Genomic DNA, 25711 nt, shown 5'->3' on the forward strand with positions numbered 1-25711 from the left:
TTGCACACTGTAAAAGTATGGTGTAAGATAATGGATGAGTTATAGATGAGCGATAGATGAGTATTCCAGAAAGGTTTGCCACCTTTGATTACAATGCTTTATAATTATTATTTTCTATTATTATTATTTGCTTTATTTCTATAGCGCCTTTCATACAAATAAATGTAGCTCAAAGCGCTGAACAATCATGTTTACAATGAATACAATGATCAGTAGAGTGATTAGTTTCATAGGCTGAGGTATTGAAGTTGAATTTTAGAGATACAATGGGCAGATTTATACGCCAAATAACGCAAAAATAATTCAATAAAATTTGTATTTTGATCAACATTATGTCTCAAATTGATAATTTCACTAAATGTAAAGTGTGTAATAGGTGGGATAATTCACCATGTCGCGGTTTATTTCTCCATATCAACCTTCTCACTCCTTCCGTATTATCACAAAGCTATTGGTTCATGTAAACTTATCCCAAATGTGGCATGATTGTTAAGGCTGTGGTGATGAACATATAGGGTTAGTGCATTATGTTTTGGGTAATGTTATATGTTTCATATCATGCAGTTCAGTGCTAACTAAAATAACTAAAATAACTTAGCACTGGCCAACTTTTAATCCCAGTAATGATAGCACTAAGATATCATCATCGGCATGTAAATGTCTTTAGTTTGCAAGTTAAAGCAATAAGTTTGTGACTCCAAGAAATGTATATTATACATAATGGTTTGATTTTATGAAATAAATAATGGCTATGTAATGCACATTATGATTGACATCACCTGTGATGTTTCTCCGGAGCTGCTACTACTTGGTACGCTGTTGCCCTCCATGTTTGCCTCTGGGGTATGCGCATGCGCAGTTGGAGGAATTGTGGATCGATTACTCTCCCTGTGACCTGACTGTGACCTCAGTGATGTCATTTCAGCACTTTTCGATTTGCACCCGTAAACTTGGATTCATGCTCCCAGTGAAGACATAGTAGAGATTTTGCACTCACAGATTTTACACTCATGCTCATATAAAAACAATCCAAACTTGAACCCAATTTCACAGACTCAAGTATATGACAGCAGAATTTTGTGTAAAACAACTTTTTTGACATAGAAATGATTAAAATTACAAATAAGAATGATTAATTATGTATGCATCTTTTTGACAGCTATCTTACACCATATAAAAGAAGCTTCTGGGAATGTACCTTGCTTCTTTGGCTCCTTAAAATAGTCTGAAATATTTTCCTTTGTTAAAGTTAGCAGCCATAGATGCAATGATTTCATGTTGGAACAGACATTTGTTAAAAACAATATGTCATGCATGTCTGTGTAAAACATTGAGTTGAATACATGAGGATGTGAATGCTGAGGCTCACACAGATGTACACTCCATTTCTGCTCAAAGACCGGCTCACAAATTGCCCCCTCAGTCTCAGAGCCTCTGTCTGTCACTCCAGACCTGACACCCGCTGCCTTAAGCCCGACCACCCCCATCCCCCCACCCTGACGCCACTGTGCCACCAGCAGCATATCATCGGCATTGTTCTAAGGGCTGCCGATGAAGCACACTTGCTCACAAGGCAACGTCTCTCATTTGCCAGTTGTTGTAAAGATGAAGAAATATGACAGTGTTTGGACAGCTTTTTGAACCCTGCCGCATCCTGACTTGTACTCCTCAGACAGAACCGAGTCTCCAGCAGCCTGTTAACACATTGGCCTCTGCTTTTATTTTACTTTGCCATGCATCCTTTTTTCTGCTAGTGTGGCAGGGGAAGGGCTATGAGCATGTGATATTGAATGCCAGTTCAAAGAGTATTGAAACCTGATCTGAAGCGAAGAATGTGTCCAAGGCTCGCCGAGGAGATTTAAGACATCATTTTTTATGAAAGCCACTGACTGTGTCTAAGATATAGATTTTTAAGTTGAGACACAGCAGTAATTATTAGTCATCTGTATAACTGTAAAATACAACATAGTTTTACAATAAGTTTTTAATATGTCATTCTCCTTAAATAATCCTCCCTTTTTATTTTTAATTTGTGTTTTGTTTTAGGTATTCCTGTTTTGTTTTAGGTAACCGGTAATGTGACATTTTGTTCTTACAGAATGTCAAACACACATGACATTTGTTACATCTATTTTTCCCTCTACATTTCCCAAATCAAGGTCAGGCAGGTTGGTGGATGAGAAAGATGCAGTAGTGTTTAGATTGCTTGCTTGATTTATTAATTGATTTTATTAATTGATAATTTGATTATTTAGTCCTAATGGAAAACTTTAAAGTTACAGTAGCACAGTATTAGAGTAGCTAAATGAAACTAAAACTAAAACCGGGCGGCACAGTGGCGTCGTGGTTAGCACTGTAGCCTCACAGCACCTGGTTTGAACCTGGGTTGGAACGGGGTTCGGTCCGCGGGCGGCGAGTTTGCATGTTCTCTCCATGTCTGCGTGGGTTCTCTCCTGCTTCCTCCCACAGTCCAAGACATGCAGCTCAGGTTGATTGGTGACTCTATATTGCCCTTAGGTGGGACTGTGAGCGTGAAAGGTTGTCTGTCTATAGGAGACCTGAGATAGTCTGGTGACCTGTCCAGGGTGTACTCCATCTTCCACCCGATGACAGCTGGGATTGGCTCCAGCCCCCCTGCGACCCTTGCGAGGACAAGCGGTTACGGAAAATGAATGAATGAATAAATGAAACTAAAACCAGGAGCAATGTGCTTTAGCTTTGCAACCTGGAACAACATCAGTTATATAGTTATATAATTCATAATAAATTTAGATCTTTACCTGAGTGAATTGGTTTGATTGATGGACAAGGTGACAAGAAAATAATCAGAAAATTAGTTTTAAAAAGAGAGGGATTTTTTAACTATATTTACAATATTTATTATAATAATAATTATTAACTCATATATATATTTGCTTTTACATTTTTTGTGCTACATAGCATGTAATTTTCTGGTAACTAATTGCTTGTAACTTCTTACCTTAATTTTGACAGAAATCCTGCAAAATTGCTCAGGTCTCAAAGGGTTAAACCTAGCTAACTCACTATATATGTATTGATCCTAAACTGTACAATGATAGTGCTTTATAATATACTACCTTGGTAGTGCAAGTCAACATGGGGATTTAACAGCCATTCAGGCTACCTAATGAAAAACATAACCCATACAGTAGGAAAATAGTGCTGTAAAAAGTGATAATGAACAAATAAATGCCAAAATTCAAGTTCAGAGCAAATCATGAAAATACTTTGCTAATTGTCTATTAATAATAAGATAAATAAAGACGTTGACAGTATAACCATATCTGTTGGTGCTCTAAGAAGAATGCACTGACTTTATTCTTGTGCATTCTGTTAGCTAGAATGTACTGACTCTTTCATCAGCACATTGTGTTAGCTAAAATCCTCAGTGAAGTGAAGTTGGAATATATATCACAGACTGAGTAGCTCTGGGTGGTGAAAGAGCAGAAAGTACGACAACACTGCTCTTGTCAAGTACTGCCATCTCCTGGCTGGAAGGAAAACAGAAAAAAGTCTCCTGGATTGAGATTTTCTTTAACAAGTTTGCTCAGCATTAGGTTTGCATGTGTGTCTTTGTGTTATGTTGCTGTAGTCAGACAGATGCTGTTTGTTGTGCTTCTGTAAGATGACAACATATCTCTATTTTACTGTGATACTTGTTGAATGATTCATGACCTTTTAATGTCTTGTATGTCTTGTATTGTCTTGTAAGCTATCAACCTTTTTCTCCTCTTGTCTCCAATATGTCCCATGCACTTTACATTTCTTTTTTACTTGTCTTGGCCCAAGAGGAAAGAAAAGGAAATGGTCTTGCACACATATTCACACACACACACACACACACACACACACACACACACACACACACACACACACACACACACACACAGCTACTAATTTCACTCCCCCATTTCATTTAATTTGAGGTAATTCCTCTCAATCTGTGGCCTGAGGTCTACTGGCATAGAGGGAGGAGTAAACTAAGCCTCGGTGCTGACAGATATCCACATCCCTGCTCCATCCTCTCTTTTCCCACTGCTCATTTCTCCTCCCTTGTTTCTCCTTCATTCTCCCCCTGTTTCTCCTGCCCAGCGGAGTCAGCAAAGCCCCGCAGTGTGCTGCTAGCAGCGGCGTAGTCACTGGTCCACACAGGGCTCAAAGCGAGGCTCAGCTGAGGCTTAAACTGCAGCCACTGCCAGAAGAGATGAGCTTAGAGTACAGCTGTAGCCTGCATGTGATTTTAGGCTTCAATACATTGCTATTCTTGAATAAAATGGCTGTTAAAAAAAGTACATAATTAGCATGAGCAGCAACATTCCATATTTTTCAACAAAGGACAAAAAAAAAAAAAAAACTTTCCAAACTCCATTGCTAAAAACACAAAGAGAATGGCATCACAGTAAAAAAAAACAAATAATAATAAACATTTTAAAGGAGAAAGACAGATAAAAATTTAATTGATTAAAATGATAAAGTCTGAGTTTGACAAACAAATCCAAGAATGCCGTCTGAATCTTATCTTAGAATATATAAAATTTCATTCCTGTAGGTCCCTTAAAAGGCCAGTGTATAGGATTTAGTTGCATCTAGTGTTGCTGTCACAAAGCAAAACTCCTATGTGCCAAGCGTATAAAACTACAGTTGCCAGTAAGGTGGCAACTAAAGCTATTCATTCATCATTTCATTATCCATTGATCTGGTTAATTTTCTTGATTTATGGTTTTGTCTATAAAATGTCAGAAAATTTTGAAAAATGTCTATCCGAGTTTCTAAAGACCCACGGTATTGTCTTGTTTTGTCAGTCTATACCCCAATGATTTTCATTTCAATGTGATCTAAAGCAGAACAAGGGAAGGAAATCTCTATATATTTCAGAGGCTGAAGTAGGCTTTTTCTGACATTTTTGCATGAAAGATTACTCAGAGAATTGTCTAAATGATTAGTCAATGAATCGCTGCACATCTACTGGCCAATGAGAAAAGCATAAATGTCCCTATCTAGAGCCAGTGTTTGGTTTGTCCGTTCTGGGCTATTGAAGAAACATGGTGCAACATGGTGATCTCTGTAGATGAGGACCCGCTCCCTACGTCGATACGGCTCATTCTAAGGTAATGAAAACACAACATTTTTTATTTTCAGGTCATTATATACCACAGAAAACATCTTTATTATATCATATTCCATTTCTGACAATATATCATCCTTAATCCTACACACTGGTCCCTGAAAGTGATACAAATCCAAAAATACAGCACTTAATAGCTAGAGGTCCCCTTTATATAAAATAAAACAAAATTGCAGGGGAGGAGGATAGTAATCCACAGGGTTGACATTGATAAGCCTCTAGAGACAAAGAGAAGCTCCAAACACAGGGTCTGAAAAAAATGACATGACAAAACTAGGTTTCCATTTGAAGGGATTTCAACAATGCAGTAACATTACTTTTAGTTTGTCTACACGCAACATTTGACTTGAAGACTTGAAGTTTTGCAAAATGATGAATAACCTGCTTAAAACCAGCAAACTGAATGGAAGTGTTTGTTTGCAGTAGGGCTGGGCTGGTGTTAAAATTTCCCAACTGGTTTGATATTAAGCCAAACACTTGCTAGAATCAGAAATCAGCCAGTCCTTTTGACTGCAGCGCTTTCAAAGCAAGCAAGAGGAATAAATAGTAACACAGCGTCCAAGCCAGTAAGGACAGCTCTTTCATCGGCTTCGAATCTAAAACGTTGTCATATTGGTGCAGTTTTAGTTTTTTTAATAGACTAATCCTGTCATGTCTCCTGTTATCACCCCAAAAGCTAACCAAACACAGTGCAGCCGCTCGTCCCCCTTCCCCCTCTGCTGAAATTTGATCTCTCTCATGTTGCAGAGGGAGCCTCAGCTTGGCAGTAAATTACACAGGACCTGTATTCATTCATTCATTCATTTTTTTTATTGTCCGTAACCACTTGTCCTCACAGGGGTGGGGGTGGGGGCTGGAGCCAATCCCAGCTGTCATTGGGCGGAAGGCTGGGTACACCCTGGACAGGTCACCAGACTATCACGGGGCCGACACATATAGACAGACAACCTTTCACGCTCACAGTCAGAGGGCATTTTAGAGTCACCAATCAATCTGACCTGCATGTTTTTGGAGTGTGAGTGGACAGAAGAACATGCAAACTCCACACAGAAGGACCGGACTTTGTTCCCACCCCGGATCGAACCAGTAACCCTCTTGCTGTGAGGCAGCATTGCTAACCATGACACCACTGTGCCGCATTCAATTCAATTCAATTCAAGTCAAGTCAAGTCAAGTCAAGTCAAGTCAAGTCAAGTCAAGTCAAGTCAAGTCAAGTCAAGTCAAGTCAAGTCAAGTCAAGTCAAGTCAAGTCAAGTCAAGTCAAGTCAAGTCAAGTCAAGTCAAGTCAAGTCAAGTCAAGTCAAGTCAAGTCAAGTCAAGTCAAGTCCCATTATCACAAAACACAGTTTACCTTGGGGGGCTTAGCAGCATGCGACATCGCGCTGCCCTTGGAACCTCACATCGTCTAAGGAAAAACTCCCCCCAAAAAACCCTGTAATGAGGGGAAAAAATGGTAGAAACCTCAGGAAGAGCCACTGAGGAGGGATTCCTCTTCCAGGATGGACAGACTTGCATTAGATGTTGTAAATAACAATTAAATTGCAGTAATGACAAAGAGGAAAGAGAAAGAGAGAGCGAAAGAGAATGGGGGAGAGAAGCACAGCAATAATGGTAACAATAACATATCATAATACAGAAGTGATAGACGTAAAATAACTAAATGCACTCTATGATAGCAAATATTGAAGGTGTTGATAAGTTGCGTATAGTAATAGTCAAGGCATTACGCATAATAATGGCAATAGAAGGTGGCATTGAGCAGGATCACGGCATCTGTGCAACCAAGGTCCACGATCAAGGAGAGCCAGAGGTGCAGCCACAGCATGAGCACGGCCAAAGGCAGGGTCACAGCATCAGCACAGCCATCACCACGATCCAGGCGCAGCCAAGATTTCTGCCAAGATCTATGACTACAAGGCAGCACGAATGCTCCAGAGAGGCAACCGAGTTAATGTAATGCAATAAAAAGACATGAACATTTGCAGATGGAGAGAGCAAGAGGAGGAAAAAGGAGCTCAGTGTATCCTAGAAAGTCCCCCAGCAGATAAACCTATGTCAGCCTAACTAGGGGCTGGCCCAGGCAACCTGAGCCAACCCTAATTAAAAGCTTTATCAAAGAGGAAGGTCTTAAGTCTACCCTTAAAAGTGGAGACAGTGTCTCCCTGATTGAACCTCGAAGATGGTTCCATAAAAGAGGAGCGTGGTAACTGAAGGCTCTGGCTCCCATCCTACATCTGGAGACTTAAGGATCCACAAGTAACCCTGCGTTTTTAGTATGACACTAGTTGCGCCATTAGTAAACTTACAAACATGATATTATATTTATCACATTGTCATATTGCTTATTACTAATGCAATTTGACTTTGATTTAGTGCTGTGGTAGGCTACTTTTAAAATTGCTGGATGTGTCATTATTACAAATGTCAGTTCAGCCGGTTTGACCGGCAAAACCGGAAACTGAGTCGATTGTGATCTGTAGCTTCTTTTGGGTTCCTAGTTCTGGTTTGGTTTGAAAACATGTGCACTTTGGTTTTTTGTACGTTGGGTTATTAGTTGAAAATTAAAAAATGAGAAACGTATTGAATGACTTTATATACATGAATTGGGTGGTAATAACATGTATGCATATCAGCATACTTCATGTTTATAAAGAAACTGAGTACATTAGCCAGTCATCATTCATTCCAGCAGTCATTGCAGTTATATTCTTGTTTACAGTTTGACTTGTACACAGATGCTGTATGTACATAACAGTTATGTTTTATGTTATGTGTCATATAGTTGCATTAGCCACGTTGCCTTTTTTTTTTTTTAGCTGTATTCTCCCTTGTCTTTCCTGGAAACTGTTTGTTGCCAGTATTGTATGTGGCCAATTTTGATTCTCAAAATAAATTCAATAAAAAGGCACAAAGTGCCCCATATCTAATAAATACATGCATTCTATGGATTTCCTGTTGTGCATGCTGATTGTGTAGCTGAAGATGGGAGCAGGGCAGCCGGGCTGAAAGGAGATCTTGTTCTATTCAGAAGATGAACAGGTGAACAAACTCATTTTCTTCTGTGACAATGGAAAAAGCAGCAGTCCCTTTGTTTGGTTTCTAAAGAAGTATTGGCCCTCATGCAGAGTGCAGCTTGATAGCTTTTTGTGCATTGCCACTCTGGCCTTTTTGCTGGCTCTCACTCACGCCACCTCTTTGATTTCTGTGGCCACAGTTTGATATTACTTAAACTGCTTCATGTGGCAGCTGGTTCAAACCCCTTATGACTTTGCTCACATCCCCTCAGGCACACACACATTCATATTGAGCCTCTCCTTCTCTCAGTGTTATTTTAACAATGCCCCCCCTCCCCCTTTCCTTTGGACACTGCTTGTGTAGACTGTGTGCCAAGAGAAGGATTAGTGTTTTATATCACTTCTGACATTCTGCTAAATTCCTGTGTGGTTTCAGTCTCTGTGTGTGAACACTGGATGATTTCAGTACAACTTCCCTGCTCATTGTCAATCTTGCCTCTGGAGGGATGTTGGCATTGCTTTGTCTCAAAGGCCTCAGCCACGCATACAGCAGCTCTCAGCCATTAACCAACTTTTGACTGATATACTGTCTGCACTCCAGGTCTTCACAACAACTGCCAATTACATAAATGACCCAAACATTTGCTATGTGGGCAGTTTAAGAAGTAACATCAGTTATTATCTACCTAAAAGCACATGTTCTATATAGAAAGGGTCAGTGTCACTGGGCTACCCATCTATTCCACAATTCTCAGTCTTCATGCTGACAGGCTTCATTGTTGTTTTACTTGGAAAATCCTCTTCTGCACCTCCTTTTCTCAGTCTGTTCCTCGAGGCTTCTGCTCCCCTCTCTCACCCCCCGTGCTTATTAGTTAATGAATTGTTGCTCCTGAGGGCGATGGGAAAGGAAAACAGGCTGGCTCCAGGCAGAGAGCTGGCCAGCCTCTCAGGTTTCAAAAACACTGGCTCCTGTTGCTCTGACAGCCACTTTGTCCCAGCCTGCCCCCAACAAAGGCCACATCTGGCCAGTAGATCCCAGGGTTTGACAGACAGTGTGGATGGACTGTACCAGATTTGTCCAGTTTTTATTATGTGTTGAGTTCTTGGTTCCTGAGTTTACCAACAATCTCAGGCCATGTTTAGATGAGAATGGCTCTACTAAAAATGGAAAAGTCTTTCCTTTGCAGTTTAAAAAAAATCTGGGTTCATATGATTACATTATTAGAATGATCCTTGTGTACATGGATCTACAAAAAACACTGTAGTATGCATGCTAGGCTAGTGGTTGGTGGTGTAACTTTGTAACGGCACACCATAGAAGAAAACCACATATGTGCAAAGCGGGGCTGTAACATCACCGTTCTCACAGGATCTGCACAAGGCCAGTTTACACAGCGACAGAAGGGGCAGCATTCTGCAAAAGATTACGCTATGAAAGCCACTTTCAAAAGTTTGTGTTTGTGCCAAACCGCAACAAAAGTTTAAGTGTCATGCAGGAACTGTTGCTATGTAAATGCCCCCTCAAACTGCATTTACATTACTGTTGGAATGGTGATGCAATCTGATATTTTGTCATATCTGGCCCAGAGTGGTTTGACCATGACCATCACAAATTGCCAGAGCCCACGACAAGTTCTCAGGCAATGTCTTGATGTATTGGTTGACCGATGAAGAGACCAAACGTGTCAGCTCAAAATTCTATCATTTCTGAAGCCTATAATGTTCAGTGTGTGTCAGACCCAGAGCGGTTGCAGTTGGTAGTTAGTTTTAAAGTTGCACAGAACTGCATTATAGTCGGTACGTTTCAGGCCATTTAGTTTGATTACTGTCCTTGTTCCAGTATACCAGCATCGGGAGAGAAACCATTTATTGATGGAAGTATGTCCGAGTCCACCATGGCAGGCGGAGATATGCTCCCTACAGCTAGTTACCAAACAAGTTAGCAAACAGATTGCATGTTGAACGCTGAAAACATGAATGACTTGTCAGCGCTGTACATTTTATACATACTTCATGTCTTGCTTTTTTTTCTCTTTGCTTCTTCTTTTTCTTTTGTTTTTTTGGCTTTCTTCTACGAATTTATGCTGTCTGAGTTCTAGGTCAAACCTGGCACAGGGACTGTGACGCATGTGCAGAACGCCTAGACCACTTGAAGTCCAGTTGAGGCATTCACATGAAAAAGTAAATCCATGCCCAGCAGGATTATCTAGGTGTGTTAGTCTGGCTTTGAGAAATTTGACTGAGTACAATTTCAGGCGGACAAACATATGTTACATGCACTTAAAAAGTCAAATTTTAGTTGGACTAACACAACGATTTGACTTTCCTCATGCAGTATGTATATGGGCATTGGAAGCACCTTCCACTAAAAGGTTTTCTGGTTTATCATGTTTTCTGGTTTATCATGTTTTAACACGGAGCAGTTGTTTTGGATTGTGGAGGTATACAAACCAGAGGTGGCCACTGAATGTAATCCACACTTACACTGGCACTGCCTCAGCTGCAGGGTAATCGTAAAAACAATTTGAGTTGGCTTCAAACGTGAGATCATTTGTCAGATTTTCCATTCGCACAGTAATTCTCACCTGAGAGTGCAGCTGCTTCCAGTAACATGGCTTCCTCTAAGTGTTCTTTCCTTTCAAAAGCTGTCAATATCAAGCTAATCAAGTTTGAATTTTCTGAGTCAGCCTCCTGAGAAAACTGTGATTTTCTGGTGTGTTTGCAGATGCCAACCATGAAGCAGCAGCAGAAGCCATTGAGAACATGGCCGATGCAGTCACACACGCTAGATTTGTGGGAACAGACCCTGCCAGCGATGAAGTCGTCCTGATGAAAATTCTACAGGTATAAAATGTTCACTACTAACTACAATGGTCTAACCTGAAGGTCTGAACAAATGAGGTTCATTCAGGTTGTGTCAATCCCTGTACAAATGAATCAGTGTTTAATCCGTTTTTTTGCTAGCTACTCGCACAAAAAATAGATTGGATGCTGATTGATTACTCTGATAGTGATCTGATCTGATTACTCAACACAGGCACTGAAAGCATGCTGCTGGCGCTCCATGAAAAATCTTTGCGCTACACACTCATTTCACATCCTGTATGAACCCTGCGTCATGATATGCAGTGATTCTCTCTATTTCTTTTTTCTATATGTTAGTTTGTCATCTTCTATTGCACGTCTGTCTGTCCTAGAAATGGGATCCCTCCCCAGTCGCTCCTCTTTCCTGTTTCTACCATTTTTTTCCCCCGTTATAGGGGTTTTTTGGGGGAGTTTTTCATTATAGGATGTGAGGGTCTAAGGACAGAGGGATGTCATATGCTGTAAAGCCCTCTGCTGTGAACTGTGTTTTGTGATAATGGGCTTTATAAATAAAATTGACTTGACTTGACTTGATAGTTTCAGCATCTGGTCTATTTTTTTTCCACGAGCTGCGAACGAATCTGATCGATTAGATATGATATAAATGATCTGATCATGACAAATGATAAAATATGCATCCAGTGCTTCAACAATGCTTGTCAGTTATGGCTAAATAGAGAGAGAGAGAGAGAGAGAGAGAGAAGCAGATACAGCCAGAGACACACAAGCAAGCAGGAACAGAGACAGGGACACAATTCTTTGAGTGATCGTGTGGTATTAAACAGGATCTGTCTGAGGTGGAAAGGCAGCAGTAGTTGCAGTAGTTGCAGTATGATTTCATTTGACAGTTCCAGTATGTTAATAGCTTGAATTTTTCATCCTAATGACTTGTTAGATGAACTTGATGGATATGACCTTGGACTGATGTGACCTGTGTTTCAGGTGCTGAGGACTCTGCTGCTGACACCAGTCGGAGCTCATCTGACCAACGAGTCTGTGTGCGAGATCATGCAGTCCTGCTTCAGGATCTGTTTTGAGATGCGCCTCAGTGGTGAGTTGCAACAAACACTCAGCAACCTCTATTTTTTATATTGTCAATTTGTCTATATCAACTCGTATTCGAATACATCTTTTGGCTTTTCTGCATGGAGTTATCATACGGTCTTTGGCCATCCTGTCACACAGTGTTTCTCTTAAGTAATCTCTTAAGGCGGGAGAAAGCCGAGTCTACATCGGGGGGCCAGGAGAAAAGGGTTTTGGTGGAGGTGAGTCGGGTGAGGGGTGCAGCCACATGACTGTAGTCGCGTATAAATCTGCAATAGAAATTAGCAAACCTGAGGAACCTCTGAAGCTGCTTTCTGGTAGTGGGAACCGGCCAGTCAGCGACCGCCTGCACTTTGACTGGGTTCGTCTTCATCTGTCCCTGCCCGATGACAAATCCCAGGAAGCTCACTAAGGCGATGTGAAACTCACACCTCTTGACAAAGAGTTTGTTCTCGAGCAGCCTCTGGAGTACCAGCTGTACATGTTGAACATGCTCTTCTTGATTGTCCAAGTACACAAACACAAAATGATTGAGCATGTCACAGAGTACGTCATCAATGAGGGCTTGGAAAACTGGTATTCAAAATGACCCAGGGGGTTGTTGCGGTCTTCCATTCATCTTCTTCTTGGATCCGGATGAGATGGTAGGTGTTCCGCAGATCCAATTTGGAGAAGACGGCAGCTTGTTGCAGGGAACCAAATGTCATTGAGTGGTAGGGAATATTTATTCTTCACCGTGATCTCATTTAACCCACAGTAGTCAATACAAGGAGCCGTGGGAGGTGTCTTTCTTGGCCACGAAGAAAAAACATGCCGCCACTGGCGAGGAGGACGGGATGATGAGACCAACAGCTAGAGAGTCGCTAGAGAGCCCGGTCTTTACTAAACACCTCACATAAGTCATGGTAGTTGGGAGGAACAGAGGAGAGGTCGATGCCTTCTGGTTTAGGGGAAGTCATGGGAGAGTCAACAGAATTAGCTGAGCGTAGGCAGTTTGAATGGCAAAAAACACTCCAACTAACTATCTTGAAAACAGTCCAGTCTAGGTTATGCAGCTTTAAACAAGGTAAACCAAGGACTACTGGAGCTAACGAAGAGGCAATGACGTACAAAGAAATGGGCTCACTATGATTACCGGAAATGTGACGCATCAGAGAGACATTGCGATGGGTCACGTGGGCTGTCTACCGTCGAGTGCAAAAAAGTCCTTAGGAGCGGAAAGAGTCTCGGTTGTGATCACTTGCATAACTAAGTCAGAGGCAATGAAGTTGTCATCTGCACCCAAGTCTATGAGTACTTGAGGGGAGAGTGAATGTTGAGGCCAGTGGAGGGAGCCCTGGAGTTGAAGCCTGAAGCCAGTGGGAGATGGGATGGTGGTTTGGCTCATCAGAGTCCTCCCCAAACGTGATGAGCCTGCCCTTTTGGCAGTTTGGGGCAGTGGGAGAGGCCAGACTCCCCACAGTAAATACAGAGTCTCTGCTGGAAGCGTCTTTGTCTCTCTTGTAGAGTTAATTTCATCCGGCCCAGCTGCAGGGGCTCGTCAGGTCCCTGAGCTATCCTTCTCCGTACATCACTCTCATAACCTATTATCTTGGTGGATGGTGAGAGAAAAAAGTGTTTCAAGGGAAATGGTTTCATCCCTGGCAACTAACCCGTCCTTAACACACTCTGATAATCCCTTGGCAAAAACTTCCTGCAAGGCCTTGTCATCCCACCCACTCTCAGCAGCCAAAATACGAAGATCAATAGCGTAATTAGCCACAGAATTACTTCCCTGTTTTAACTGCAATAGACGTTGTGATGTCTCTTTGCCCTCAACAGGATGTTCAGAAACCTTAAGCAACTCTGCCACAAAAGCACTGTTGGTCTGACAAACAGGTGAGTTAAGTTTAGTGATAGCAACTTACCACATGGCAGCTCTATCAGTGAGCAGACTCATTCTGAAAGCAATCTTGGACTCATCTAACGCATAAAGGACAGGCCTAAATTACACTGGTGAATAAACTAGCCACACCTACCCAAATCAGCTGAATACTTTGCTGGTATGGGGATGAAAGGTTCTCTAGGCTGGGGGTGAGGGGCAGCCGTAGCAGATGTTGGTGACGAGGCAGACGGAGGAGCGTTAACACTGGGTGAGATTAAGGAGAGCAGAATGGCGACTTGATCCATGCGGCCGCCAAGCTGTACCACACTGGAGGTTAGAACCTGGAGCGCCTCCATTATGTCCTGGAACGCCTGTTCATTGCGTCCGTCCATGATGACTTGTGTCGAGAGGGCTTGGAGTAGTCGCTCGTTTTCTGCTCAGTCCATTGTGACCAGATTGTTCTGTTAGAGTTTGTTTTCCGGCGGACCCAAAAACAGATACGTGAGTTAGTGGTGGTGTAAAGACAGGATTTATTGGAGTAAGAAATGAAGGTAGTTCAAGGAAGGAAGCAGGCAGGCGGTCTGGAGACGAGGACAGGCTGAGTAAGGTGGATCGGAGGCTTCCTGAAGCAGATGATTGGCATGGAGGTTTGTGGTAGCGGTGGCGTGGTTGGCAGGCAGTGAGACGCAGGAGAACTGAGCAAACAACAGAAGACAATAGTGAGCACAAGGCAAGACAACAACATGAGGTCAAAAAACGCGAGAGATCAAAAGTTTAGGAGGCCCGAGAATCACCGGTAGAGACGGAACAATCTGGCACTGTAGTGGTGGAGAGTCCAGGCTTATATATTGCTGGTGATGAGCTGATTTGAAGCAGGTGCATCTCAGCCGCCAACCAGGGTAACGCCCACCAGCTTACACACACACACAGGACACACAGAAGGATCAAGTGAGGGAAAAGGAGGGGGGAGAACGTGAAGGGGGAAAACAGGGAAAAAGGGACAACTAAATGCAGCTGCAACGGCAGCCACCGTAACAGTGCGTTCATTATTTATTGATCTTTTTGGCAACACTGTCTATGAAGACCACATCTATAATGCATTATGACGGCATTCAAAGTGAATCAACCAACTGTAGTAAGGACTCGTAGTGTAATATACAGTCCATGCTGTATCATAAGTTATTATGATTATTATGTGTGAAGTAAAGTGGGGTACATATTGATGCATTTATAATAATTTATGCATCATCATAATGTTTTATTGTAGGTGTTAACTAAAGTGCAATCATTTTCATGCATTTATAAGAATGTATACCGCGTCATAAGTGATTAATGCATAGCATTCACTAAAATACTTTGAAAATGCATTTTGATGACTGAATTCTGACAATGTGTCAGAGTTTTTAGCTACAGAATTAGATTTCACAAAGACTGGGGATCTTGCAGTGTCAGAGATGGACAGAAACTGTTGCAGCCCAATCTGAAGTGAGTATGCTATATGCTGTAGCTATGGCTTTGTTTGGCTTTTTTCTCTCTCCCCCTTGGGGAAATAATAATTTTTAAAAACACAAACAATAGAACCAATCGAGGCAGCAGTAGTCTAGCAACTCTAGTGTTCTGTCAGATGAAATGACAGCTCTTGTCCAAGGAGTCAGGTGGCTTTTAAGACAGTGATCCCTGCTGGAAAGGGCTGTCTGATGGCAAGGTGAAGTGGTTAACATGTTACGCTCACTATATATAGCCCAACTTCAACAAATCCAAACTACCCCTTTAGTATTATTGATATCAACAGTAGCAGCTCTAACACATCCCACTGATTTCTGATAAGAGCTAAGTGGGTGTTTTTATTTGGAAAAAATGGTAAAAGAAGGCAAAGGGAGCCAGCCTTAAATTCAGAAACATCAGAAACATCCTGCAGAAGCCTGCGTCGAGTTAAGCTGTCAGAGGTGACACTCCTCTGGATTCAGCTCTCATAGCTCGTGCTTCTTTAGACTCCCCTGGATGTTTGTCTCAATGTCTCTGTCGTACTTGCTTCTGTATTTCATTGTATTGGTTCTAATGTCTGTGTGACCTGTGTGTTTGCAGAGCTCCTCAGAAAGTCAGCTGAACATACACTGGTCGACATGGTGCAGCTACTGTTCTCAAGGTAAGTGAATGGAGCAGTGGTGGATTGACCTGGGTGCAGTTTAAAGTTAGATGTTTGTGTTCAGCTACACTTAATTTAAAAAAAAGGAGTTTCCTCTCCTTGAGAGGTTAGGACCCAGTACACTAACACAACATTCTTTCGTATACATAAAAAATAGTGCTTATTTAAGTACTGTTCTGTCAAATTAACTGTCTAATCTCATCTCATCTAATCTACCCTAAACTTCAGTGAAAGACAGAGTCCCGTTGACTAGCCGTGTGTGGCAATAAACACAGGTCTCAATTAGATGCAGAGTCCGGTTGCTGCTACAAAGCACTTAATTTTAATAGAGGTTCTTAGAATGGGGGCACTCTGGTAGGTCGGTCGTTGGCGTACACACCTCAAGTAGGCATGTTGGCACCTCAAAGGCAGCCCGGATTCCAGTCCAACTCAAGGTCTTGGCTGCCTAACTTCCCCTCTCTCTCTCTCCACCCTGACAGGTCTGTCTCTGTACTGTCTAACAAAGGCAAAATGCCAAACAAATAATCTTTGACCAAAAAAAAACGATGTATGAAACCTAGTCAAACCTTCTGCTTCACAATTCAGTTGTTGAGTTCATTTACAGAAAATCTTGAGCACCAGGGTATAAGTAGTTTAGTGGCATTGTTAACAAGAGCGGTAAAAAAGTGGTGACCCCCGACCACTTAAGCAGTCCACTGATCAAAAACACATTTTCATAAAAATTAAATCAGGTTGACAAAATTTTTTGTTAAATCCATTGCTATATATATATGTTTGTGGGTGTGTATTTTTCACTTTCATTTTAAAGCGAGAGAAAATGTCCATTAAACTACATTTATAAAAATAATAATTATATATTTAAAATGATATTACAGAATTATTATTTTATAAATTTTTTTTTGTGTTTTGTTTAGTTTTTTTTACTTTTCATTTTTAACATTTCTGTTCATTTTCAGGTAATGTTCTTTCGTTTTTTCAAAAATACTATTTTGTTCTTATATTTGTGTCATTTTTTCTTTAGTTGCTCTTAGTCTTCTTCCCATGTTTTTTTTTTTTTTAAATAGATTTTTTTTTAAATAAATTTCTCCGTGAATCGCCAGCTTACCGTGATGGAGGGGTTTGCATGCCCCTGTGATTCTGGGAGCTGTATTGTCTGGGGCTGCTAGCCCCTGGTAGGGTCTCCCACGGCAAAGTGTTCTCGGGGGCCAGACTAAGAACAGTTCAAAAAAGATTATGATGAAACAGCGTTCTCGGGATGTGGGTACTTCGCCTGGTATGGGGTCACTGGGGTCCCCCCCGGAGCCAGACCTGGGGAAAGAGCTTGCCGGCGAGCATCTGTTGGCCAGGCCTTTGCCCATGGGGCCTGGTCAGGCTCAGCCCGAAGAAATCACATGTAGCCGCCACCCTGTGGGCCCACCACCCGCAGGGAAAGGGATCATGGTTGGGTGCCTTGTGTGCTGGGTGGCAGGTGGGGGCGGGGTCCCAAGTGTGCCAATCTTCAGCATTGCATAATTTTCTCAAGTTGAAAACAGGTATTGACGTTTTACAGCAATCAAAAATACTTTTTCTAGGTCTAGAAATTAATCTTGGGTGCTGCTTCAAAGTGTTTTTTTTATCTTAAGGAACAGCAAAGTAAGGGGTAGTTTCAAGTTGTCTCTCACAAGGGAAGAGCAGGCCAGCCTGCTGCTGCACTCCTTCATCACCTCTGGATTAGAGATTGTCAGTTTTCTGCATATATTTGTCTCTCAGGCCTCATTATTCCCCTTGAAGCTCATGCATTTCATTTTGCACTGTGCACAGGGTCAATGGGCCACTGATTCACTAATACCATAACATGATTTCTCCTTTGGCATTTAGCATAAGAGCTCCTCTCTTCCCATAACCCCCCACACAGCCCTCCCTCATCCCGATGTATCAGAGTGCCAGTCACATTCAGTCACAGACAAGGGGATGAGCCAATTGAGCTGCACACTGCATGATCTGCATATAGATGAAGCTGGTCTCTGCTTCAATAGCACAGCTCCCAACCCCATAAATACTAAGAAGCATATCTACAAACACACACACACACACACACACACACACACACACACACACACACACACACACACACACACACACACACACACACACACACACAGGATTAGCATTGCCAGCGATTCCAGACAGAAACAATGAGGAAAATGAGCTCCATAAGAAGTGTTGTGCTCATCTGAATGTGAAGGAGCACACCTGAAGAACAAACAGAGCTCAAAATAAAGCTGTTATTCACCTGCTCTCTGCAGGCATCTGTGTTTCCTCCACCACTATTTGATGCAGGATTTGAGGGTTATCTTCCCTCCAGTGAAGTCAAGTGTTGGTTTTTGCCAAGCGTTCTTAGCCTGTGTTTCTTTATTGGCAGGACTCTTGTGTGGCACTTTGTTATCATGTCCTTTTACGTTCGAAGTAGAGAAGCATGGTGGCCAGTCATAAGCAGAGGCGTCCCTGCACAGGAACAGCAGAAATAAATCTGTTGTGGGCTTTTTATGACATCTTCTGAGACTGCTCACACACATACACACACAGCCCACATCTCAATTTGCTCATGTTCAGCCCCCAGCCCCCCATTTGTCCACACAGCCAGGATAATAGAGATGTGAGAGGGTCTGGGCTGCCCCAACCCCCCCAGCCCTCATCAGAGAATGATGAACAGCAGCTCTCTCAGCCCCTCAGAAGGAATCTTAGATTGCCTGCTGAAAGTATTAGGCATGCTAATCTGTTGGACCCACAGATCATCCAATAATCGTGCTCGCAAGACAACACTCTATTAACGCTGAGTTAATGTCAGGAGGGGGCTGCCGCCTCCTTTTTTTGTTTGTCCGTGTGTATGTGTGTGTGGCTGCTGGTGACATCTCATTTTCCAGCAAAGCTTTAAAGTCCACAGAAACCTAGAAGGACACACACACACACACACACACACACACACACACACACACACACACACACACACACACACACACACACACACACACATTCTCTGTCTCTTTTTGTGATGCCTTGAGAACAGCATTCAGGATTGCTCATCAGACGCTGCAAACGTTTATTTATGGCTCAGGTTTACAACGTTGAGATTCCCACTGTGATATTGGCTCCTCTGCAGCCTCATAGCTTAGAATGTATTCTACATTCCTTTGTATTCATTGTTTCATCTGTTTCGGGTTAAGCAAATACATGACAGGGGTCATGAATTGGGGAATGAAGTATTGCTTTTCCATTGCATTGGGGGACTATAGACAGATTTGATTTAAAAAAAAAAAAGTTCAGATCAAAGCAGTAGAGGATGAGATAAGTACTGACATTTAGAAGTGAATGGATTGGTTGATTCATCAATCATAAGTTTTTAAAAGCTGCTTTTGTTTAACCATCTCACAAGTGAACATTTGGGGCCTTATTCACAAAGCTTCACAAAGAGTTGCTCCAGCTGACGAAATTCTAAGAAAATTCTTAGAATTCTGTGTTTTCTAAGAATTTCCCCTTGAAGTTAAGAGTAGATCCTAAAAGGTTTTTAAAGATTTAAATATTAACACACTGTGCCAATTGTTTGCTCTTACTGTCTTTCTATTTTATATTTTATATTCTTATTTATGAGTGCTGGTACTTATTTCTACTGCTGTAATTCTCTCTGTGGGCGTCAGAGTGACTGTAACGGTCCGCAGGTTCCCCCGGGGATCAATAGTCTATAATCAAGTATTTCTAAATCCGATTGAAAGGTATTCACAAAGCATCTCAGCCCTTAAAAGAGCTCCTAAGGTGAAAAACTGTTTGTAGGGAGGAGGATTTTTAACTCATTGAGTGCCACCCCTTTTATATAATGGAAAGTGGCTTGTGCCAGCTTTTCTGGCCATTTTGAGTCATCTTTCAGACTCTGAAAACATGGAATAGCTCAAATGAAAGAACAAACTCTCTTTTTCATCATGGAAAAAAACGTTTGTTTGAATGTTATAATTTTGCCTTCAGTGACATAAAAGACATCTGAAAATTGTATTACAAATGTTATTTTATTGTAAAATAAATATGCAAAGTACAGCACAATGACGGTAGCTTTGATCTACCGTCTTTTGTGCTACAACTACGAATCCCAGCAGCCCCAAAATTACATACAGGGACCTTGAGAGCGCCCCCTGATGCCAGCCGCCGAAAACACACTTTGACGTATGTACACGTCAATGGCACTCAAGCATTTGCTTTTGAATGATATATATATATATATCAATGGCACTCTATGAGTTAAGAGACTCTAGAGTTTCTTAAACAGGGAAGAAAATGGCAGAAAGACAGATAATAAAATCCAACATTCCACAGGCCACAATCAACAACCTGATCAACTGTATGCGAAGGAGATGTGTTGCACTGTGTGAGGCAAATGGTGGTCACACCAGATTCTGACTGGTTTTCTGATCCCCCAGACCCCCCAGTAAAGCAAAACTGCACATTTCAGAATGGCCTTTTATTGTGGCCAGCCAAAGGCACACCTGTGAGGTGGGATGGATTATCTCGGCAAAGGAGAAGTGCTCACCAACACAGAATTAGACATATTTGTGAACAATATTTGAGAGAAATGTGTCTTTTGTGTATGTAGAAGATGTTATAGATATTTGAGTTCAGCTCATGAAAAATGGGAGCAAAAACAAGAGTGTTGCGTTGATATTTTTGTTCAGTGTATATGAACACATAATCCATTTGAATTGCATCAACTTAAACCCGATATTGATAGTCTGACTTTGTGCATTTAGGCAGACTATCTTCCAGTTATCCTAAATATTTTCTTCATCTAAGTCTGCAGACCAACCCAACCTCTTATTGTTAGAGGATTCTTTAGAATTACCTACAATAAATTTATAAAGAAGGGAAACCTGTTTTTCCCTGGCTGCACTGGATTTGTAGCATTCAAATTCATTTAAAGATGCTAACAAGCTGTCAACCATCACATACAGTTCCCAAGCCATAGCTGCAGTGGTTTTACATGCGGGCAACAATTAGTTTCAAATGAAATTCTGAAAGCGTTCAGAGCTACACCTCTTCCTGCACTACATAGCTTTCCAGCTCAGTTCGTTTTGTATCTAGTTCAGGCTGAAGTTTGCACTGCAAACTCTTGCACTGAGTTTGGAGTTTCCGGTATGTGTAAAGATGAGTCTTGGAAAACATTTTGCTATTCACTGATATATAACTATCAGAAGATGATTTCCCAAACATTTTCTTTTTTTTTTTTTGATCAAGTTTTTAGGAATTATTTATCATTGTTATACAAAAAAGATAGATGTGGTGATACAAACATCCAGTCAAAAATAGGAGAGACTCAAATATGTGCCATCATGAGTACAGTTACACCCCCCCCAAAAAAGACTAATGAAAATAATAATAATAATAGATAAAATAAAGTAAATATATGTACGCCTATATACACATACACATACACATATGTACATACATACTGCCCATACATACATACATACATATACATACATATAACACACATTGAAAGAAAATGAAGTAATGGAAGCGGGGGAAAACATGAAGTTAATTGGTCTCCCTTTTGGCAAGAAATGGCAGTGAAGGGAACAGAGAATAGATATCTTCTTATATACCCTTGACCCCTTCCTTCCAGCCCTCCCCAAGAGCCCACCCTCCCCACCCCTGGGACCCTGTACATTGGCAAAAAGAAAAAAAAAAATCATAGCAACGACTTAAGAGTATTGATGGTGTCGGTCAACAAGTCACATTATCTGTTTTTGGCATGGTGCATTTCTGCCGCTCAGCATTCCATGCTAGCAACATCAACAAAGTCCAACAGCCAGTTCTGTACAGATAGTGAATGAGGAGGCTTCCATCTATGAGTCATCAAGTCTTTTGGCAGTGATGAGGCCAGCCAGAAAGAGGGAAAGCTCTAAGTTAGAGCTGTTTTTAAGCAGGGGAACATTTGGGGAGAACAGAATGGGTTTGGCCAATATGTTAGATAATATATTAGAGACTTTCCACCAAAAATCTGTGAACCCCTGGGCACCCCTAGACCATATGAACGAAAGTGCCCATAGATTTATTTGGGCTTAAACTACAGTTAGGAGATGGTATGGCTTTAATTTTATGTAGAGTGTGAGGTGTATAGTAAGTGCGATGGATGAAGTTTAAGTGAATAACCGAGTGCTTCAGATTTCTGGATAAAAGGTTTGATTTTTGCCAAATCAAATGCCAATTAAGAGTAACTAACAGTCACAAGTCATAGTCACAACTGATAAAAGACAAAAAAGAAGTGCTTAAAAAAGACACCCTACAGACATAACTTTAAATTATGCTGTCAAAATGAGTGGACAATGAGCACCACAAGATGTTACTGAAGAAAGTGATGTGTCAAATGTGTAGCTAAAGTGAAAAATTACTGAGAAAATCCAGTTGCAAAATGTCCCTCCATCTGGGTTTGGCTCAAACTTGATGAGAGAAATTTACATTGCAGCAAATGGGAGCTGGAGGGGATCTCTTGTTGCTCTGAGGAAGAAAAAGGCATACAAATATTACACCTGGCTTAAAGGAGTATATGAGGTGAAAGAAGACAAAAATACCTACGTTGTGTCCATTATAAACACAGAAATCGTCTGAAAAAAGCATAAAACTTAAATCGCCAAAACTCAAAAACCGTAAAAGATACAAAAAAGCTGAATCATACCAAAGGAGATAAAGGGATTGGAACCCGTTTAAAGTTTAAATGGAGTCTCTACCTGAAAGTATGCGGAAGCAGTAGACTTTGAAAGTGGAGTGGGTTGAAGAGAATTTGAAAAATTTCCCCATTCGTTCAAATGGGAAAAAAAGTTTTAAAAAAAAAGTAATTTTTAATAATATTTTAGAAAGTATGAAGAGCAGAAATGAGAAAAGTAATTTCAATATTGTCCATAACGAGCTGAACGTTCTGATAGTTGAATGGTTTAAATAGCACAAAGTATGCAGAAGGAGTAGCGGTCCAAAAAACGTACGGAAGGTGGGATAAGAATAAAGAAAAGAAGAACAATAGTGTGAATGCATAAGCTTCCACACTAATTAAAGAGTTTCTGAATATCTTGGAATGAGCGAAGGCCCCCTGTCCCAAATATATTAGAAAGGGTGTGTACGCTGTTATTGCTCCAAGCGGGGAATGATTTTAGATGCCCTCCTAATTGTTGGGCATAGTTATGGAAAATGAAGGACCCAATTTGTTGTAGTTTTGCACAGTTTATTTACACATTGCCAGACTGAGTTAAGCTCAGTTATAATGCTGCCAGAAATAGTTTTTGATTGTTTGGGAGATAAATTGGAATATATTAAGTCTTAAAGCCTATGCGGGTGGGCAGTGTTTTGTTCTATTGTTCTTTTAGGTGCCAGCTAGGTAGAGAAGTGAGATCCAACAATTTATAAACATTTTCATAACTTGATTATATGTTTTTTTCTTTCTTTCTCACAGACTACCACAGTTCAAAGAGGAGGCTAAGAGTTATGTGGCTGCCAACATGAAAAAGGTAAAAAGACTGAAATGTTGAATGCTTATTTCATGTGCTAGCTGTAATTGTGGTCTTTTTCTCTATCTGTCCTGCCTTGGTTTTCCCATCATTGTTCACTCATGAGGTTTCTGTCTCAAAGTTTTGTCTGTGAAATCCACTTATCGATGGAATAGCATCACTTCACTGACTGAGAAATTTCAGGATCAAGATTGGCCACATTATTCTGCATATTGACATCTGTAATAGTCTGTTTAATTGACATTATCTTTGGTAAAATGACCATGATGCACAACATATTTAGGAATTAAATCTGGATAAGCATTTTACTCAATATTTCTGGTTGTCCTACTCCTGTCACCTGTTCCCAACAATGCAGCCCTTGCTAATCTCATCCCTGGCCTTTCACTTTACTTTTGGTTTTAGGAGCTTTAAGTTTTCAGTTTGAGTTACCCATCTCTCAGTAGGCGGGTTTACATTACATATTTGTGTAAAACTTGAGCGATATTTTCGAAATGTCGTTAAAACACACTTGTGAGATGACTGCTTTTCCACTGGGTGATGTTCTGAGACATCTCCTCTGACAATGACATTACAAAAAGCACGGTGATGGATGTTCAAAACATTGGCAGCTTTATTTCTATTGCAGTCACCACATTAGCTGTTATTATTTCCAATCCAAGGTCATGTAGGTGTGTTATGGAGCCATAATGGAAAGGCAAGCCCCTTATTTGTGGGAGCGGCCACATATGAGCGAATTCTGGAAGGTGATACCACTGTAGTTTTTTTCCAAATATGGAAATGTGGCCTTTCCGGATTGCCTGAAATACCACTTTGAGAAAGCAAAAGACTTTTAGGAGTTTTTTTTTAAATTGACATGTTTCCATTAGGCGTATTTTGTATTCACAATATTTGCGCAATTTGAGTGTTAATGGAAACCCACCCTAGATTCTGCCTGTTTTTATTACCGTTGACTTGATGCTGTAGTCGACACACTCAGGATACTTTTGTGCAGGGCAGCATAGAGTGAGAGCCCTCTATAAGCCCACAGGCACAATGCACTGACATCAGAGGGTTAATATTGCCTGTAGGTAGGAGTACATGAGGATGCATTTGGTGGCTATTAAACTGTTGTGGTTTTTAGGGTTTCAAAAAAAATGCTCATCACTTCAATTTATAAAAAAATAACTGAATGAATTCCTTTTTAGATCAAGCAGCTTTTTTGTTTTACTACTATTACACTTTCTAGTTGTTCTAAAGAATAAAAATAAGAACATCGAGGAGAAAAAGTGTAGTTTGAGCAGCGATATATACAAATAAAATACAGCAATTATCAAATGCTGCTGTTTAAATACATTTCCTTTACGAGGTAGCTACCTACCAATCTCCCCACCCAAAGTTGACACTATTATTTTAAGGACCACCTTCTCAGACATGTCAACTCCTTACATGAGGAATTGAAAGAGAAGCTGATAAGGCAGGTTGAGGAGAATTTGGACAGTCCCAAGAAGGGCTAGGCGAAAATTGGGTTTTCATTTCATTTCTTTCAACTCTTTCACTATTGTTTGTCCTGTGGTTGATGATGAAAACAGGCTGCTCACTGTGTAAATACACCCTGACTCAACTTTCCCCATTTTGGCATTTTGTTTAAATGGCTGTCATATTGCTGTTCTCTATGCAGTATTTCTGTGAGAGCTGAATATTGAGCTGGAACAAGTTGTTGCAGCAGTTTTTGCTTTTTGCATGTTCTGTCTGCCCATCCACTCACACTGCCTGCTCACTAGCTAGCTGTGGTTAGAGCCTACACTGGCTGTGTTTGTGTCTCCCCTCCCCTCCCACGATGCACATACATGTATGTTGCAGTGTGTTTTGTGATGGTCCCACTGCTGACATGTTACCCATCACTAATCACGGGCACCTGCCCGCTCCCCTTCTCTTTGAGGCTTACAATATCTTGTGGAAAAACAAACGAGTGCAGGTAAGAAAGATGACTTTCAGTATTTAGGCTGGACAATCCCTCCCCGTAACCTTCCTCTTGTTCTTTTTTAGAGCCCTCACTAACCTCCCACCTCTTTAGACGTGGCTAGAAGGAGGAACTTGACGTGCTTTATTAAAGAAATGATCATCTGTGAT

General features: G+C 41.1%; 1 protein-coding gene across 6 annotated transcripts in view; it reads left to right on the forward strand.

The window, feature by feature from the left end:
- The window catches only part of gbf1 (golgi brefeldin A resistant guanine nucleotide exchange factor 1), a 142424-nt gene that overhangs the window by 67883 nt on the left and 48830 nt on the right, over nucleotides 1-25711 (forward strand). For 4 of the 6 annotated variants that reach the window (XM_088086837.1, XM_088086838.1, XM_088086841.1 and 1 more), the window contains 5 exons: nucleotides 10886-11004; nucleotides 11968-12076; nucleotides 16019-16079; nucleotides 23545-23599; nucleotides 25521-25556. In XM_088086837.1, the coding sequence (XP_087942963.1) occupies nucleotides 10886-11004; nucleotides 11968-12076; nucleotides 16019-16079; nucleotides 23545-23599; nucleotides 25521-25556 (380 nt within the window). The remainder of the gene's footprint in view (nucleotides 1-10885; nucleotides 11005-11967; nucleotides 12077-16018; nucleotides 16080-23544; nucleotides 23600-25520; nucleotides 25557-25711) is intronic. The other 2 variants (XM_088086839.1, XM_042501784.2) reach the window with 1 other exon arrangement.

Source organism: Plectropomus leopardus, chromosome 13 (assembly GCF_026936395.1).
Source record: "Plectropomus leopardus strain MGB_pleo_1.0 chromosome 13, ASM2693639v1, whole genome shotgun sequence".
Taxonomy (NCBI): domain Eukaryota; kingdom Metazoa; phylum Chordata; class Actinopteri; order Perciformes; family Serranidae; genus Plectropomus; species Plectropomus leopardus.